This window comes from Physeter macrocephalus, chromosome 11 (genome assembly GCF_002837175.3).
Source record: "Physeter macrocephalus isolate SW-GA chromosome 11, ASM283717v5, whole genome shotgun sequence".
NCBI lineage: Eukaryota > Metazoa > Chordata > Mammalia > Artiodactyla > Physeteridae > Physeter > Physeter macrocephalus.
In genome coordinates this window covers 97,842,145-97,859,139 of record NC_041224.1, presented here as the reverse complement: position 1 = coordinate 97,859,139, position 16,995 = coordinate 97,842,145, and the positions used below count along the sequence as shown (strand labels likewise).

Sequence of the window (16,995 nt, the reverse complement as noted above, 5' to 3'; positions counted from 1 at the left end):
AAACATTTCTTGCATCTTCTCGATCTTTGCCTCCATTCTTTTTCCGAGGTCCTGGATCATCTTCACTATCATTATTCTGAATTCTTTTTCTGGAAGGTTGCCTATCTCCACTTCATTTAGTTGTTTTTCAGGGGTTTTATCTTGTTCCTTCATCTGGTACATAGCCCTGTGCCTTTTCATCTTGTCTGTCTTTCTGTGAATGTGGTTTTTGTTCCACAGGCTGCAGGATTGTAGTTCTTCTTGCTTCTGCTGTCTGCCCTCTGGTGGATGAGGCTATCTAAGAGGCTTGTGCAAGTTTCCTGATGGGAGGGACTGGTGGTGGGTAGAGCTGGGTGTTGCTGTGCTGGGCAGAGCTCAGTAAAGCTTTAATCCGCTTGTCTGCTGATGGGTGGGGCTGGGTTCCTTCCTTGTTGGTTGTTTGGCCTGAAGCGACCTAACACTGCACCCTACCCGGCTCTTTGGTGGGGCTAATGGTGGACTCTCGGAGGGCTCACACCAAGGAGTACTTCCCAGAACTTCTGCTGCCAGTGTCCTTGTCCTCATGGTGAGCCACTGCCACCCCCTGCCTCTGCAGGAGACCCTCCGACACTAGCAGGTAGGTCTGGTTCAGTCTCCTATAGGGTCACTGCTCCTTCCCCTGGGTCCCGATGCTATATTACTTTGTGTGTGCCCTCCAAGAGTGGAGTCTCTGTTTCCCCCAGTCCTGTCAAAGTCCTGCAATCAAATCCCACTAGCCTTCAAAGTCTGATTCTCTAGGAATTCCTCCTCCCGTTTGCCGGAGCCCCAGGTTGGGAAGCCTGACATGGGTCTCAGAACCTTCACTCCAGTGGGTGAACTTCTGTGATATAAGTGTTCTCCAGTTTGTGAGTCACCCACCCAGAAGTTAAGGGATTTGATTTTATTGTGATTGCACCCCTCCTGCCGTCTCATTGTGGCTTCTCCTTTGTCTTTGGATGTGGGGTATCTTTTTTGGTGAGTTCCAGTGTCTTCCTGTGAATGATTGTTCAGCAGTTAGTTGTGATTCTGGTGCTCTCGCAAGACGGAGTGAGCGCACGTTCTTCTACTCCGCCATCTTGAACCAATCTCTAGTTCTAGAATGTCTTGAGTCTAATCCCTTATTTCCATTCTTATTGTCTCTTGCCCTAACACAAACTCTCAGCATGTTGTATCTGAACTTTTAGAGTAGCTTCCTCATTGGTTTATCTTCTCTTGAATCTTCTTTCTTCTCCTTCTCTTGAATTATTTTTATAAAATGCATGTCTCATCCTGGAAACATTTAGATTCCTTAACATGGAATAAAAGATGCTTCAAAATCTTACCCTAACATCTTGGTCTTTTTTTTTTTTTTTATTGGAGTATAGTTGTTTTACATTGTTGTCTTAGTTTCTGCTGTATAGCAAAGTGAATCAGCCACTCGTATGTATATATCCCCTCTTCCTTGGATCTCCTTCCCATTTAGGTCACCACAGAGCATTCAGTAGAGTTCCCTGTGCTATACAGTCTATTCTCAGTAGTTATCTGTTTTATACATAGTAGTGTTTGTATGTCAATCCCCATCTCCCAATCCATCCCACCCTTCCTTCCCCCCTTGGTATCCATACATTTGTTCTCTATGTCTGTGTCTGTCTGCTTTGCAAATAAGTTCATCTATACTATTGACATTTTGGTCTTATCAGTTGGTACTCTTTACTATGTAACTTCTACTATCCAGGAAATAAAAATGGAGAAGTGAAGGAGGAAAAAAAGTAGTCCACACTTTCCACTTTTAGAATCCGACCTTTTAAAAATCTCTACCACATTCGAAAAATATTTTAATCACACAGAGAATACAATAATCACTGAACTCTCTGTCTCTAAAATGGGAAAATTTAAAAGTCTCAGTGAAATTTAGGAAGGACTTAGTAACTGAAAAAACTTTAATAAATACTTGTAGCTGATGAAATTCCTAAGAAAAGGAAAGTCAGGCTCTTGGTGATATATATTTTTGTCATTGACTATAGTTTTTCTTCTTACTTAATAGGGATGAATACATTGCTTTGTGCTCCAATTCAGACCCAGATGCCCCAGAGAGAGGTATGAGTTCATGCAAGTGCCTTCATATTTTAATCTTCTTTGATAGTTAAAACTTTTAAAACACGAAAAATTTCATGTTAGTGACATGATTTAGGGATTACTTACCAAAATGGACCAACGTAGACTGGAAAAACTACGTACCTTTCCAGTTAACTAAGTATAGTTAAATCACTGCCAGTTTAAATAATAGGGAAATATGTTAATTATATAAGGACTTCTCAATTTTAATGGGCATATGAATCATCTCAGGATTTTATTAAAATACAGATTCTTATCCAGCAGATCTGCGGTAGGTCCTGAAATTCTATACTTCTAACAGTCTCCTAGGTGATACTAATGCACTGGTCCACAGATCATACTTTAAGCAATAAAGAGTTAGACCATGTCCTTACAAGTAAAACCACTGCATTCAAGGACAACTCAACCACCCAAGAGTATAGAGTGTACTATAAATTAGCCATCATGCACTTATTCCTTCCAAGTCTTTTTTACTTAGAATGATAATGACCTATCTAATATAACAATTAGAATTTACATTATAGTTACATTTGGTATTGTCGGTCTTTTCATTTTTTAGTCAGTCTAGTGGGTGAATAATCAACCTTAACTTTTAATTTGTTCAGAAACACTAAAAGTATTCACAGACTTCAGAAAAAAATTTAAATAACAAATTACGTACTGCACACCACACCATTGATTCAAACAAACCAATGTAACATGAAACCATCATCTAGGATTGTTTATATAATACTCTTTCTATATAGTACGTTATAAAATACCTTTTTAGAAGTTTGCATTTGATTTGATCTCTTATATTTTGCTTTCTTTGTAGATTTCAATGACAGAATACAACCATGAAAGTAAACATGCAAATGACCAGACAGTCATCTTTTCAGATGAAAACCAGATGGACCTGACAGCAAGTCACACTGTGATGATTACCAAAGGCCTTTTAGATTGTACCAAAAGTGAAAAATCCACCAAGATAGATACCACATCATTTCTGGCTAACTTAAAGCTCCACATTGAGGATGGAAGAATGAAGAAAGAATTAAATTTTTCTGGGGATCAAAGCACTTCTTCAGAAAAGAAAATAAATTTCAATGACTTTGTAAAAAGATTGAAAACAGGAAAATCGAATGCTTCTCCTTTTACAGGACCTGATAAAGAAAATTCTGAGATGCCTATTCATTACATAGAATCAAATAGGGCCTCTTCTGTGCATCAAATGCACGTATCTCTTAGTGTAGATGAAAATAGCAGTAATATGACTAGACTCTTTAGAGAACAAGACAATGGGATGAATTTTACCCAGTGTCATACAGCCAATATTCAGACTTCGGTTCCCACAGCCAGTGAGCCCAGCTTAAGGGAATTTAAAGGTGATGATATTACAATTTATGGCAATGACTTTATGGACCTGACAATTAACCACACTATACAGAAGTTACCTTCAGCAGATAATCTGTCTGAAATAGAAAATCAAACTCAGAATGTCATGCTGGATGTTTCAACAGGTCATGGAGCTAAAGCACTAGGACAGAAGACAGTCTTTAAGGATAAACCGAACGATGCTTTTCAAGACCCTTCCTTAAACCCTGAAGGTGACATACATATTACCAGCAGTCATATTACAGGGACAGAAATTCAGACAGTCACACAGACTTCCAACCAGGATGTCAGAACATTGGCCATGATCCCAGAATCTAAACGTTCCAGTCCACCTATTCAAGATTATAAGACATTTTTCTGTTCTAGTTGTAATGATGCCATGGAACTGACCAAGTGTTTCTCAAGTATGAGAGAGGAGAAGAATTTGCTAAAGCATGACAGGAGTTATTCTAAAATGTATCCCAATCCAGATGCCATCTCTCTTCTCAGAGAGAATACGATTTATTCAGGAGAAGAAAGCATGGACATTACCAAGAGTCACACAGTTGCAATAGATAATCAAATTTTTAAACAAGTTCAGACAAGTGTACAGATAGCAGCTGCACCAGTATCTGAAAAAGAAATGATGATCCAAAATCACATAATCATGTCAGAGGATGGGGAAATGAATATAAATTATAGCTCAGTTCCTCATGTATCTAAGGAAAGATTACAGCAGAGCCTGGAAAATCCTCTATTTATTTCATTGACTGACAAAAGGACTGAAATCTTCACGGATGAAAATATGGATTTGACTAAAAGTCACATAGCTAATGTAGGAAGTCAGTTTCCTCTTGCATCTTACAGTCTGGCATCTGAGTATACCAGTAAATCTCACTCTCACAGCATAAGCCCTTCAGATGAATGGGAAGAAATGACCAAAGGTCATATTGAACCATCCCGACAACCAAGCATAATATCTAAAAACATCCCAGCTGACACATGGGACAAAGGAAAAGATCAAGTTTTGAATATTTCACCCTATCTTGATAAAGATTCTCCTCAGTCACCTGATATTAACCAGAACATAGCAACAAGCCATAATATAGTATACTCTGGTGGAGATCTTGATAAACAAGTACCACTGAGAAATAATAGAAATACAGTTTCTTGTGAGCAATCTTTGTTTCCTACTACAAAGCCATTGTTTTCATCAGAAGGACAGTCTGCCATGAGAAATCATAATACTGCTGTTAACAGTCAAACAGTGAAATCTGTATCAGACCAGAATTCTAAACTGCCTGAGCCACTGAGGAAAAGTTTAGGCAGTCACACGCCTGACTGTTTTCATGACAAGATAATTATTTATTCAGAGAAGGAGCAAAATATGGACCTAACCAAGAGTCACACTGTTGTCATTGGATTTGGTCCTTCTGAAGTACTAGAACTAGGTAAGACTAATTTAGAAAATAATAACAACCAGCTAACAACAGTAAACAGACAGAAAGCTGTAAAAATTGAAAAACGTAATGAAAGTCCAATAGAAGAAAATGGAGTATTTATTTCTAATGATATCATGGGTGTGTTGAAGGACAAAACTGGAATTCTGAATGAAAAGCAAGATGTCAAAATTTGTGAAAGGAAAAGTCTTGGCAGACTAAAAATTGATAAGACTGTTGTATTTTCAGAGGGAGATGAGAATGATATGGATATCACCAAGAGTTACACAGTGGAAATAAATCATAGACCTTTACTAGATGAACATAATTCCCATTTGGTGCCTTTGGCAGAAACTTCTAAAACTGTTTTGTATACATGTGAGCAGGATGACATGGAGGTCACCAGAAGTCACACAACTGCTATAGAATGTAAAACTATCTCACCAGATAAAATAACTACTAGGCCTGTGGACAAAACTGTAATGTTTATAGATAATCACGAAGAAGTAGAGATGACAAAGTCCCATACTGTTTTCATTGACTACCAAGCAAAGGAGAAAACTGTGCTTCCAGACAGCCCTAACTTTGAACTACCCAAAAGAAAAAGCCTAGAAAAATCAAAAGTGACACCTAATCCTGCTAAGGAGGGTGTTTTCTTTCTGGACAATGGTGAAAGTGATCATTCAGTAGCAAAAGTCAGCCAGCTAGCATTACCAGGGGAATGGTCTAATAGTGATCCTTTAGAGAAAGCTGAAGCATTTATAGCTGATGATAACGTGGAAGTGTCTAAATCAACCATTTGGAAAAATGACACAGATGTACAAAAGCCTGGATTTCTGAATGAATCTCTATCAGGCAAAAGTCAGAGAAGGAAGAGCCTTAGACTAAAAAATGACAAGACTATTGCATTTTCAAAGAATGACAGAAATGGTATGGATGTCATCCAGAGTTGTACAGTGGAAATAAATAACAAAGGTGTCCTGGAAGATAGAGAGGACTCCCATTGGGTGCCTTTGGAAGGAACTTCTAATACTGTTTTATATACATGTGGGCAGGATGATATGGAGATTACCAGAAGTCATACAACTGCCTTAGAATATAAACCTCTCTCACCAGATAAAAGAACCACTGGGCCTATGGACAAAACTGTTATGTTTGTAGATAATCACAGTGATCTGGAAGTTACTAAGTCCCACACTGTTTTCATTGATTGTCAAGCCATGGAGAAAATACTTCAAGAGTACCCTAAATTTGGAATAGCGAAAGGAAAAACCTTGGGTGTTTCTTTTCCTAAGGATGGTAGCTCTGTTCAAGAAATCACTAAAGAACAAGCACTGGCTGTAGAAAACAAAATTGTTCTTCACACTGAGCAAAAGCATCATGTGATACCCTTTGTTCCTACTAATACATTGTCTGGGGGTCAAGGTGAGACAGAAATCAAATTCCATAGCACTGCTGTGGATGAAGAGGTCATGAAAGTCGTAGTCCAGGCCTATGTATTGGAAAAAGCCAAAATTGAAAGCTGTCACTTAAATAGTACAGATAGAAGAAATGTGGGTTTTACAGGCAGTTCTGCAGCTGCTATTTGTGGATCCAGTGATAATTATTCCTGTTTACCTAATGTTTCCTTTTTTGATAATTTGGAGGAGAATGGCATGCCCTTGTGTGATAAAGATGATGTAAAAGCCAGTCATTGCCCAGTGCAAAATGATCTTCCTTATGCAAACAATTTAGCTAGTGAATATTATTTGAAATCTGAGGGACTGCCTCTTTCTGCTCCTTGTTCTTTGTTAGAGAAGGAAAAAGTTGTTCAAACCAGTACCCAAGGACAGTTAGACTGTGTCCTAACAGTACTCAAAGATCAAGATCTGATTAAGGAGCCTCCAAATCTGTTAGCTAATGAAACTTTAATATATGGTGAAGATTTGGGGGAGATGACTAAACTTAACTCAAAGCAGGTATCTTGTAAGCTTCCAAAGGATCAAATGGAGGCCTTTGTTGATAATGCAGAGCATAGTTTAAAGAAGACCTTTGTTGATGATGTTTGTGTTGCTTCTCAGCATCATCTGTCAACCCAGCAACATCCATTACCTCAACAAGGACAGAGTATTGTCAGTAAAGATGAAACAATATTGTCTAAAGTGGGAAATAAGAATTTAAATATTGTTAGAGGAAATTCCTCTGAACCCATATGTGAAAACGATTCCACAATGCTCAATAATGAGAAACAGTTTACTATGGCCTGTAAAAAAGAACTAAAGAAAAATATTCAAACAGCTAAATGTAATACAGCTATAGATTTCCACAGTAACTCAGACTTGACTAAGCAAGTTATTCAAACTCATATCAATCCTAGAGAAGCATCAGATCCTGTAATTGCATCTAATGCTGCAACTTTTAGTAGTATCAAACCACATCTGAATAATTTGAATGAAAAAACTGAAGAATTTTTAGATTTCCAACCAGTTCATTTACCACCTTCTCCAGAACAATTACTTGAATTAGTAAATAAGGCACACAGTAATATGAGTATAGTGCAAGCTACAGAAATACATAATGTTAACATAGTGTCCAGCAGTGTTAAAGATGATAGGGATGAAGAAAATAAAATTTCTCATAATGGAGCTGAAACTATCTCTGTACCATTAATGACGACTATAAAAGATAAAGTGAGGAGATGTTCTTTGGGAATATTTTTGCCCAGATTGCCAAACAAGAGAAATTGTAGTGTCACTGGTATTGATGACCTGAAGCCGATTCCAGGAGACACAACTGATTTAAATAACTTAGAAACTCAACCAGTCTCCAGTAAACATTCAGACACTGGATTTGTGGCAGCTAAACTGAACTTAAGTCCATCTCAATATATAAATGAGGAAAATCTTCCTATATATCCGGGTGAGATTAATTCCTCAGACTCTATTAGCATAGATACTGAAGAAAAGGGTTTGACTGAGACATACCAAAAAGAGATTTCACCATCTGAAAATAAACTGGAAGAAACCTGCAATAGCCAAAAAAGAACCTGGGTACAAGAAGAAGAAGATGATATTCAGGATGAGAAAAAAATCAGAAAAAGTGAAATTAGGTTTAGTGATACCGCACAAGATCAGGAGGTGAGCTCTGTCTTGAATTAAGAAATGTTCTTGATTTTTTATGAGTATTCTTGAGTTTTAATTTTAGTCTCGGGTAACCAGGAATTGATTATTTCCAATTATAGGCCTGGAGAAATATTCCTATGTAGAATCTTAAGAAATTAATTGACTAGCAGTTAGACTTAAACACAATTTGAAGTGACAAATGGTCACAAAAAATGAAATGGAAAGTAGTACAAAAATTAATATCAAAATTGTGTAATTCTAAATATTGTCACTTCTAGTGATTTGTCATTTTGGCTTTGCATATGAGAATCTCTAGCTAGGGTATATGTGGTTTGACAAGTCATCTTCAGTGTGAAAATATTTGGAGGGTAAAAAGCTTTTTATTATGCAAACTGCTTAAAGAAAAGCTGGACTGAATTTTCTTGGCTAATGAGGATATATAGAAGCTGAAAGTCCATTTCTTTCGAGGATGGGAGAATGCCTAGATCAAGCCCAGTATCTCAAAGTGAAGTAAGTGAGATTTTGTGTTTATTTAAAAAGTCATAGAAGGTTCTTTATTTTGCAACATCTAGGCTTTTTAGATGTCCTGAGGTGACAATGTATGATAAAAAGTAGAGCTAGTGAATTAACCAATTTTTATATCTTTGTTATAATTGATAAAAAGGCAACATCTTGGACATGGAATTGTTAAATCCTCGCTGAGAAATGTATGTCAGGACTTGTTCATTAGGTTGGCAGCAGAGGGGCAGAAGGAAGTATAAAGGTAGGGCTAAATGTGGATGTGTTCATATTTAAATTTTGATGATAACCACTGATGTGTGTGTATCTCTTGGCTATACTATAGGAATATGTTGTTAAGTAATTCAGTGGAAACATACCTCTTTGCTAATACTTTAATAGTTTAGATCAGATAATGAATCCTCTTAGAAGCATTATACTTTACGTACTCTGTTGCATTATGTCTCATTTTTAATTGAACATGAAGGGAATGTATTATTTTAATCATAACTCTGCCAATATCTTTATCTAGAGGCCTGTTGCCATTTTTGTCTTTTATGAAATTTTTGTTGCCAAGAAAGGCAGGATTACATTTTTTCCTTCCAGATTGAGTTGGTTTTGTGTATTCTTGGTTATCAAAATACTCATAGCTTTGGGACTTTGAAATGGTAAATATTCATGATGTGTGAAAAAGCATGATACATAACTGTATGATCTTAATTACATAAAAATGGATGCTAAGTTTTGTAGGTACACAAACGAGACCTAGGACGACACATCAAATGGTAAACTGCTTGTTATTGTGGATAACTTTTTTTTCTTCTTGTGTTTTTTGGTTTCCTATTTTGCACGTGTTAACTTTTAAGAAATAAGTGTTATTTTAATTAAAAACCTTTAAAAAAAAAGGCATAGATTTTAAAAGTTGAGGGAACACTGATTTGGATAACTTGTCACTGAAACTGAGTTTTACAGGTGGAGAAATAAAGATTAGAAAGTATCATAGGTTCATAGGGGGCTTCCCTGGTGGTGCAGTGGTTAAGAATCCGCCTGCCAATGCAGGAGACACGGGTTCAATCCCTGGCCCAGGAAGATCCCACATGCCATGGAGCAGCTAAGCCCGTGTGCCACAACTACTGAGCCTGCACTCTAGAGCCCGTGTGCCACAACTACTAAAGCCCACGTGCCTAGAGCCCGTGCTCTGCAACAAGAGAAGCCATGACAATGAGAAGCCCGCGCACCACAACAAAGAGTAGCCCCAGCTCGCCGCAACTAGAGAAAGCCCGTGCACAGCAAAGACCCAACACAGCCAAAAATAAAAAAACAAATACATTTTTTTTTTTAAAAAGAAAAGTATAGGTTCATAGAAACAAAGTTTAAACTCTATTAAGAAATATGTAAGTAAGCTTAGAAGATGATTTCAGTGGTTCTTTAAGGTGAGGTCCTGAGGAAGTTGTTCATCTATGAAGCTTTGAGAAAGTTGTAACAGTAATATAAAATGTGTAACTGAATAGATTCTATTAAAATTAGTATTATTTTGTTTAATACATATTTATTGGGTATCTGCTATGTCCTAGGTACTGTTTAAGTCCTAGGAATGCTTCAGTGGGAATTTACAGACAAAAATCTTTTCTCATAGAGGTCACACATCCTAGCACTTAGACAAGGAATATATTGCCCTTAAAAACATAAGCAGGGCTTCCCTGGTGGCGCAGTGGTTGAGAATCCGCCTGCCAATGCAGGGGACGTGGGTTCAATCCCTGGTCCGGGAAGATCCCACATGCCGCGGAGCAGCTAAGCCCGTGTGCCACAACTAGTGAGCCTGCATGCTGCAACTACTGAAGCCCACATGCCTAGAGCCCGTGCTCCGCAACAAGAGAAGCCACTGCAGTGAGAAGCCTGCGCACCGCAAGGAAGAGTAGTCCCCGCTCACCGCAACTAGAGAAAGCCCGCGCGTGGCAATGAAGACCCAACTCAGCCAAAAATCAATAAATAAAATAAATAAATTTATTTAAAAAAAACATAAGCAAGTAGGTAGATGAAAATGGCATTTAAGGCTGTAAAGTCAAATGGTTAAAATGGTAAAAGCAGGACCATATGACTTATTTGACTTCAGCCAAAGGAGTCTTGGTCACCTGGGGAAGGAAGTACTAAAGCCTGGAAATAAATGCCTTCTCTGTACTCTAGACAGAGCCATCGTGTACAGCCAGTATTCTCTTCTGGTTTTCTGCAGTGTGGTAGCCCTGACCGTGGTGACTAGTAGTTGAAAAATGGGATAGGTCAACATTTGGTAGCTCATAGGATATGGCTGTAACCTAGATACCTCTGGGAAACATTTGCTTATATAGTATAATGCACAAAGTTATTTCTATATATTTTTAAATAAAATTACTTTGAACTCTAAAAGCCTTATTCTAATTCTTTACTAAGGTATTTTATATGATTTTAGATAAATTTTATGTTAGAAGTATTTCTCTTAACATTGAACATTTATACAGTGTCATAACATTATTCTTATGATCTTTCTTTATTAATCATTTCAGATTTTTGATCACCGTGCTGAAGGAGCTATAGATAAAAATGCTAACAGTGTGTTGATAAAAAGCCTGAGCAGGACCCCATCTAGTTGCAGCAGTTCTCTGGATTCAGTCAAGGCTGATGGGACCTCTCTGGACTTCAGCAGTAAGACCTTCATAAAGGCTAAATAATAGAAGTCATCTGCTTACTTGACTAATAATAAATGTATTTCAGTTCAGGAGATATTTGAAAGTTGTATAAGCTTTTTGGTAGTTGATAAGTAAAGTCATACTTAGTTTATTTTTAATTCTTAGTTATTTTAATAAATTGAGAAGTGTATATTAGGAAAGTGATTTTCTTAAGAGGCTTATAATTAGTAGAGAAACATATATGGAGCCTTAAAACTGTAATACACTTTGTCCTACAAATGACTGTCTTCCCAGAAAAATCCTAGCCGGTAACTTCAAGACCATGAACCACACATAAACCTGAACAATAACTAAAATTAAGTTTACAATTTAATTTTGACTTATTCATCACTTGAATTTGCTTTACTTGTAGCACACCCCAGTAGTCAAATAGAATCACAGTTCCTCAGAGATACCGTTTGTGAAGAGAGCTTGAAGGAGGTATGTTAAAGTAGTTCTCATTTCTAATGCAACTAATTTCCTTATTTTGTTTTCTCTTGTTTAATTTTTTTTTAATTATGAAATGTTTCAAATATACAGGAGACTAGTTTTCTTTTTTTGTTTGTTTGTTTTTGTTAAGGATCCAACATGGCAATTAATTATGTGGAGTAGAATCACAATTGGAAGACCTACATTTTGTTGTTTTTTTTTTCCAAATTTTACTGTTACTGAATAAACTTAAGAAATAATATTAGATAAAATCTGCTCATGTATAGCCTACAAATATCTGGATAGTGTTTCCACAAATATATGCAAAGTACTTTAAGCCATTTAGAAACAAAGGTGGTGGTTATAGTCAAAATGACTCACCTTGAATGGTCATGCAAACTTTTTTTTTCCTCAGAAACTCAAAGATGGGAGAATAACAATAAAGGAGTTCTTTATACTTCTTCAGGTCCACATTCTAATACAAAAACCTCGACAGAGCAATCTCCCAACCAAAGTAAGTTCAGTTTCTTGGTGAAATAGTTAATCTCAGTTAAAATATATTGTACTTGTTTACCAAACTGCATCAAAGCAAGCATTTATTAAAAAACAAAAAAAGGATCTAAGGAAGCAAATTTTCCTATAGAAGGTACATTTGGGGTTAGCATAATAATTGATTTTTTAAAAAATAATCATGAATTTTGAAAACGTGAAATTTTATTTTTTTTCATTTCTTGCCATCTATTTTGTTTTTTATACTTTTTCCTGAACATTTGGTTTTTAAAAAACCAAAGTATAGCAGAAGTTTGTTTTTTCGTTTTTTTGGTTTTTTGTCTGCATTGGGTCTTCATTGCTACGCACAGGCCTTCTCTAGTTGCGGCAAGTGGGGGTTACTCTTCGTTGCAGTGTGCGGGCTTCTCATTGTGGTGGCTTCTCTTGTGGAGCACAGGCTCTAGGTGCGCAGGCTTCAGTAGTTGTGGAGCACAGGCTTAGTTGCTCTCCAGTATGTGGGATCTTCCTGGACCAGGGCTTGAACTTGTGTCCCCTGCATTGGCAGGCAGATTGTTAACCACTGCACCACCTGGGAAGTCCCCAGCAGAAGTTTTTAATGAACACTTACCAAAATCAAAAATATATAAGGTCATAGAATACTTAAATAATACAGTCAACAAACTGAGTTTAAAAGATTAATAGACAAACATACCACTTTCATACAAAATTACATAATATTTTTTTCACTAAGTCTGTCAAACATTTACAAAAATTAATTATGTCCTTGGCCACAAAGAAAATGGAAACAAAATGGAGATTTCGTGGACATCACCTGATCTTAATCCAATAAAATTAGAACTAATAAAAGGACAAATATCTTAGCTTCTTGGAAATTAAGAAACACATTTCTAGATAACTCATGTCAAAGAGGAAATCAAAACTATTTAGAAAGCAAAGTAAGGAGAACATTTAATGCCAAATATATGGGATATACAGCAGAAATATACTTATACTTACCAGGGAATTAAAAGCCTGAGATAGCATTGTTATAGAAAAGACTCTAAAAGGATTTTTTAACACTCACTTTAAGAAACTGGAAAATGAACAATAAAATAACATCCATAAAAAGGCAGGAAGACAGATTTAATGCAGGTAAATAGTAAAGTTATTGAAATAGAAAACAAAAATAAGTAGAAAAGATAACATCTAAAAACTGGTACTTTGAAAAGACAAATAAAATAAGAAAACTCTTAAAGAGCCTAATTAAGAAAAAGGAGAAAGCTAAAATATATATGGTTGAGAAAGAAGACATGTCCACAGATTAAAGGAGAGATTAAAAGAATGTTTTTTTAATCCACCAACTGTGATGACAAATTTTAAGACCTAGGTGGTTTTTCAGAAAAATATAAATTACCAAAATTAACCCAGGAACTGGAAAACTCTAATTAACTACCATTTAAATTTTTTTTTTACAATTTACCATTAAAATTGTCACTAGGACCAGATGAGTTCTAACTTTTAAAGAATAGATGCACACATATATGAATATTTGGTTTATGACAAAGATGCCCCTGCAGGACAGTGGCCTTTTCTATAAATGGTGTTGCATCAGTTGGATATCCATAGGAAAAAAATGAACCTTGATTCATACTTCACCCTATACATAAAAATCAGTTCTATACAACACCAGAAGTACAAGTGACAAAATTAAAAATTGGAGCTTATCAAAATTTAAAACTTGTGTGCTACAAATGATACCATCAAGAAAGGGAAGAGACAACCCACAGAATGGGAGAAAACATTTGCAAATCATTCATCTTACAAGAGACTTGTATCCAGAGTATATAAAGAACTCTTGAAACTCAAAAACACAACCCAATTAAAAAATCGTCTGGACTTCCTTGGCAGTCCAGTGGTCAGGACTTCGCACTTCCAATGCAGGGGGCATATCCAATCCCTGGCTGGGGAACTAAGATCCCACATGCCCCATGGTGTGGCCAAAAAAAAGGCAAAGGATCAGAATAGACACTTCTCCAAAGACGCTATGCAAATGGCCAATAAACAAAATTGTGATTAAGGAAATACAAATTAAAATGAGTTATACTACTTCACACCCACTAGGGTGGCTGTAGTCAAAAAGACAAAATAATAAGTATTGGCAAGGATGTGGAGAAATTGGAATTTTCATACATTGCTGTTAGGCATGTAAAATGGTGTAGCCACTTCGGGAAAGAGTTGGGTATTTCCTCAAAAAGTTAAACATAGAACTATTATATGATCCAGCAGTTCCACTTCTAGGTATTTATCTAAGAGAATTGAATACATACATCTACACAAAAACTTGTATGTGAGCATTATTCATAATAGCCAAAAAGTGAACTGATTAGTAGTTATTGAAGCTGGGATGGGGTGGAGGAGAATGGGGAATGACAGCTAATGGGTACAGGGTTTCTTTTAGGGGAATGAAAATGCTGTAAAATTAGCTGGGGCTTGATGTTGTACAACCCTGTGAATATATTTTTTAAATCATTTAATTGTATACTTAAATGGGTGAATTATATGGTATGCAAATTAAATCTCAATAAAGCTGTTTAGAAAGAAATCAATTATAGGAGGATTGTATATCTAACGTGAAAAGTAAATCAAAGATGGAAACTGGGAAGATACTCATGCATCTGTTGGGTTGCCAACCTCTTTATTCTTATCACCATAGTGCCCCTTTCCTAGTAGAATCTCCTTGCCTCAGCTGAAAATGGGGAGTAGAAAGGTGCCTAGGTATGCAGCCAGAGTCTTAGGAAAAGCAGAAAGAGTACCAGGGGACCAGAGAAAGCAGAGGGGAAGGGTAGGAACAGAGAGGATGCTGGCAGGGTGGAAGAGGGAGAGGATATGTAGGAAGCTAATCTGTGAGGGTATGAATGCCCCCCTTTCCTCTCAGGCCTTACAGAGGTCAGGAGGGGCAGTGTTAGGGAAATATATCTGGGAACAAACCCATCAAGATAGTAAGAGAAATCAACTATACTTCAATAAAATAAATTTTTTAAAAAAGATGGTAAGGGCTTCCCTGGTGGTGCAGTCGTTGAGAGTCCGCCTGCCGATGCAGGGGACACGGGTTCGTGCCCCGGTCCAGGAAGATCCCACATGCCACGGAGCGGCTGGGCCCGTGAGCCATGGCCGCTGAGCCTTAGCGTCCAGAGCCTGTGCTCCGCAACGAGAGAGGCCACAACAGTGAGGGGCCCGCGTACCGCAAAAAAAAAAAAAAAAAAAAAGATGGTAAGAGAGTTCAGGCTATATCAGGAAAGAAATTTAAAAATCCCAAAGTAGAGGAAGGCCAAAGAAATGGAGTATGTATGGGCTGTGGAAAATGAGGTTCACAGCTATGGGCATCTGTTCCAGGACTTAGACTATGAGTCTCCTTTAGGGTAGAACTGGGGAGAGCATTTTTGAGACAGGTGGGGAGATGTGTGGCAGCCCTCATAGACAGATGTACAGCATCCATATGTGTGTGTGCAGTTGTAGGAGCTCAGCTGGCAGCACCAGCAAAAGGTACTATGTAGAAATAACAAGTCACTATATTGTGTAACAAGAACTAATAACATAGTGTTGTAGGTCAGTTATATTTCAAAAACAAACAAACTTATTAAAAATGAGATCAGATTTGTGGTTACCAGAGGCAGGCAGTGAGAGGTGGGGAAATAGGATCAAGGCAGTCAAAAGGTACAAACTTCCAATTATAAGATAAATAAGTGCTAGGGATGTAAGGTACAACATGATAAATACAATTAACTCTGCTGTATGTTATCTATGAAAGTTTTTAAGAGAGCAAATCCTGAGTTCTCATCACAAGGAAATTTTTTTTCTATTTCTTTAATTTTGTAGCTGTATGAGATGATGGATGTTTATTAAACTTGTGATAATCATTTCATGATATATGTAAGTCAAATCATTAGCTGTAAACCTTAAACTTATTCAGTGCTATATATCAATTATATCTCAAATAAAACTGAAAGAAAAAAAAAGGTGCTATGGTAGTGCCCCAAGACCTCCTGCATGCCCAAGGAGTGGCTCAGGTCAAAACACTATAACTTACACCCTTTCAGTGCGGTTGAGGAACTACTGCAAGTACCCCTGTCAGGCCTGAAATACCCAGGAGCTGATTGTGCATAAATTGGGCACTTAATCAAAATAGATAAGTCAAGTGAGGAGAGTGACCTGTGCATATAGTCCTGGACTCAAGGTACAGCAAATTACCCATGTATTGCATACAGCATGGGCAGTTGCATCCAGTATGTACCCATAGTGCATGAGCCTAATATCCGTCGGCACTTGGCATTCCTGGTGAATCTCTGAGAATGTGGTCCCATGTTTCACTTTGTGGTTATGAAGCTTCAAGAGGAAACCTACTCTTTTTTTAAAAAAAACTTTACTATTATAGGAATTTTCAAACATATACAAAAATAGATAATAGTTTAATGAACTCCCCATGTATCCATCACCAAACTTCAAAAATTATCAACTCTTTATTCTCTACATTTTCCTACCTCCCACCCCTGTTATTTTGAAGCAAATCCCAGGCATCATCAATTTATCTGTATTTCAGTATGTATCCCTAAAAAGATGGGGACTCTTATTTTTAAAATATCCAAATACCATAATCTTAAAATGATTAATTATTAAGTCAGTATTTATATTTCCCTGATTGTCTGCATTATTTTCCAATTTGTTAAGTTGCAACCCAAGTGAGATCCAAACATTATAAACACTTGATATCTCTCTCTCAATTATCTTTTAAAGTATAAGGTCCCCTTCCATAACCCTCCCTTCCCCCACTTCTCTCCCTCTCTCTCTCTCTCTCTCTCTCTCTCTCTCTCTCTCTCTCTCTCTCTCTCTCTCTCT

At 37.0% G+C, this 16,995-nt stretch overlaps 1 protein-coding gene across 1 annotated transcript in view; it reads left to right on the top strand.

Moving 5' to 3' along the window:
- Positions 1 to 16,995, top strand: part of KNL1 (kinetochore scaffold 1) — a 71,315-nt gene that overhangs the window by 28,534 nt on the left and 25,786 nt on the right. The window contains 5 exon segments of the mRNA XM_007111675.3: positions 2,021 to 2,073; positions 2,906 to 7,999; positions 11,023 to 11,161; positions 11,558 to 11,625; positions 12,029 to 12,127. Of these exon segments, the coding sequence (XP_007111737.2) occupies positions 2,021 to 2,073; positions 2,906 to 7,999; positions 11,023 to 11,161; positions 11,558 to 11,625; positions 12,029 to 12,127 (5,453 nt within the window).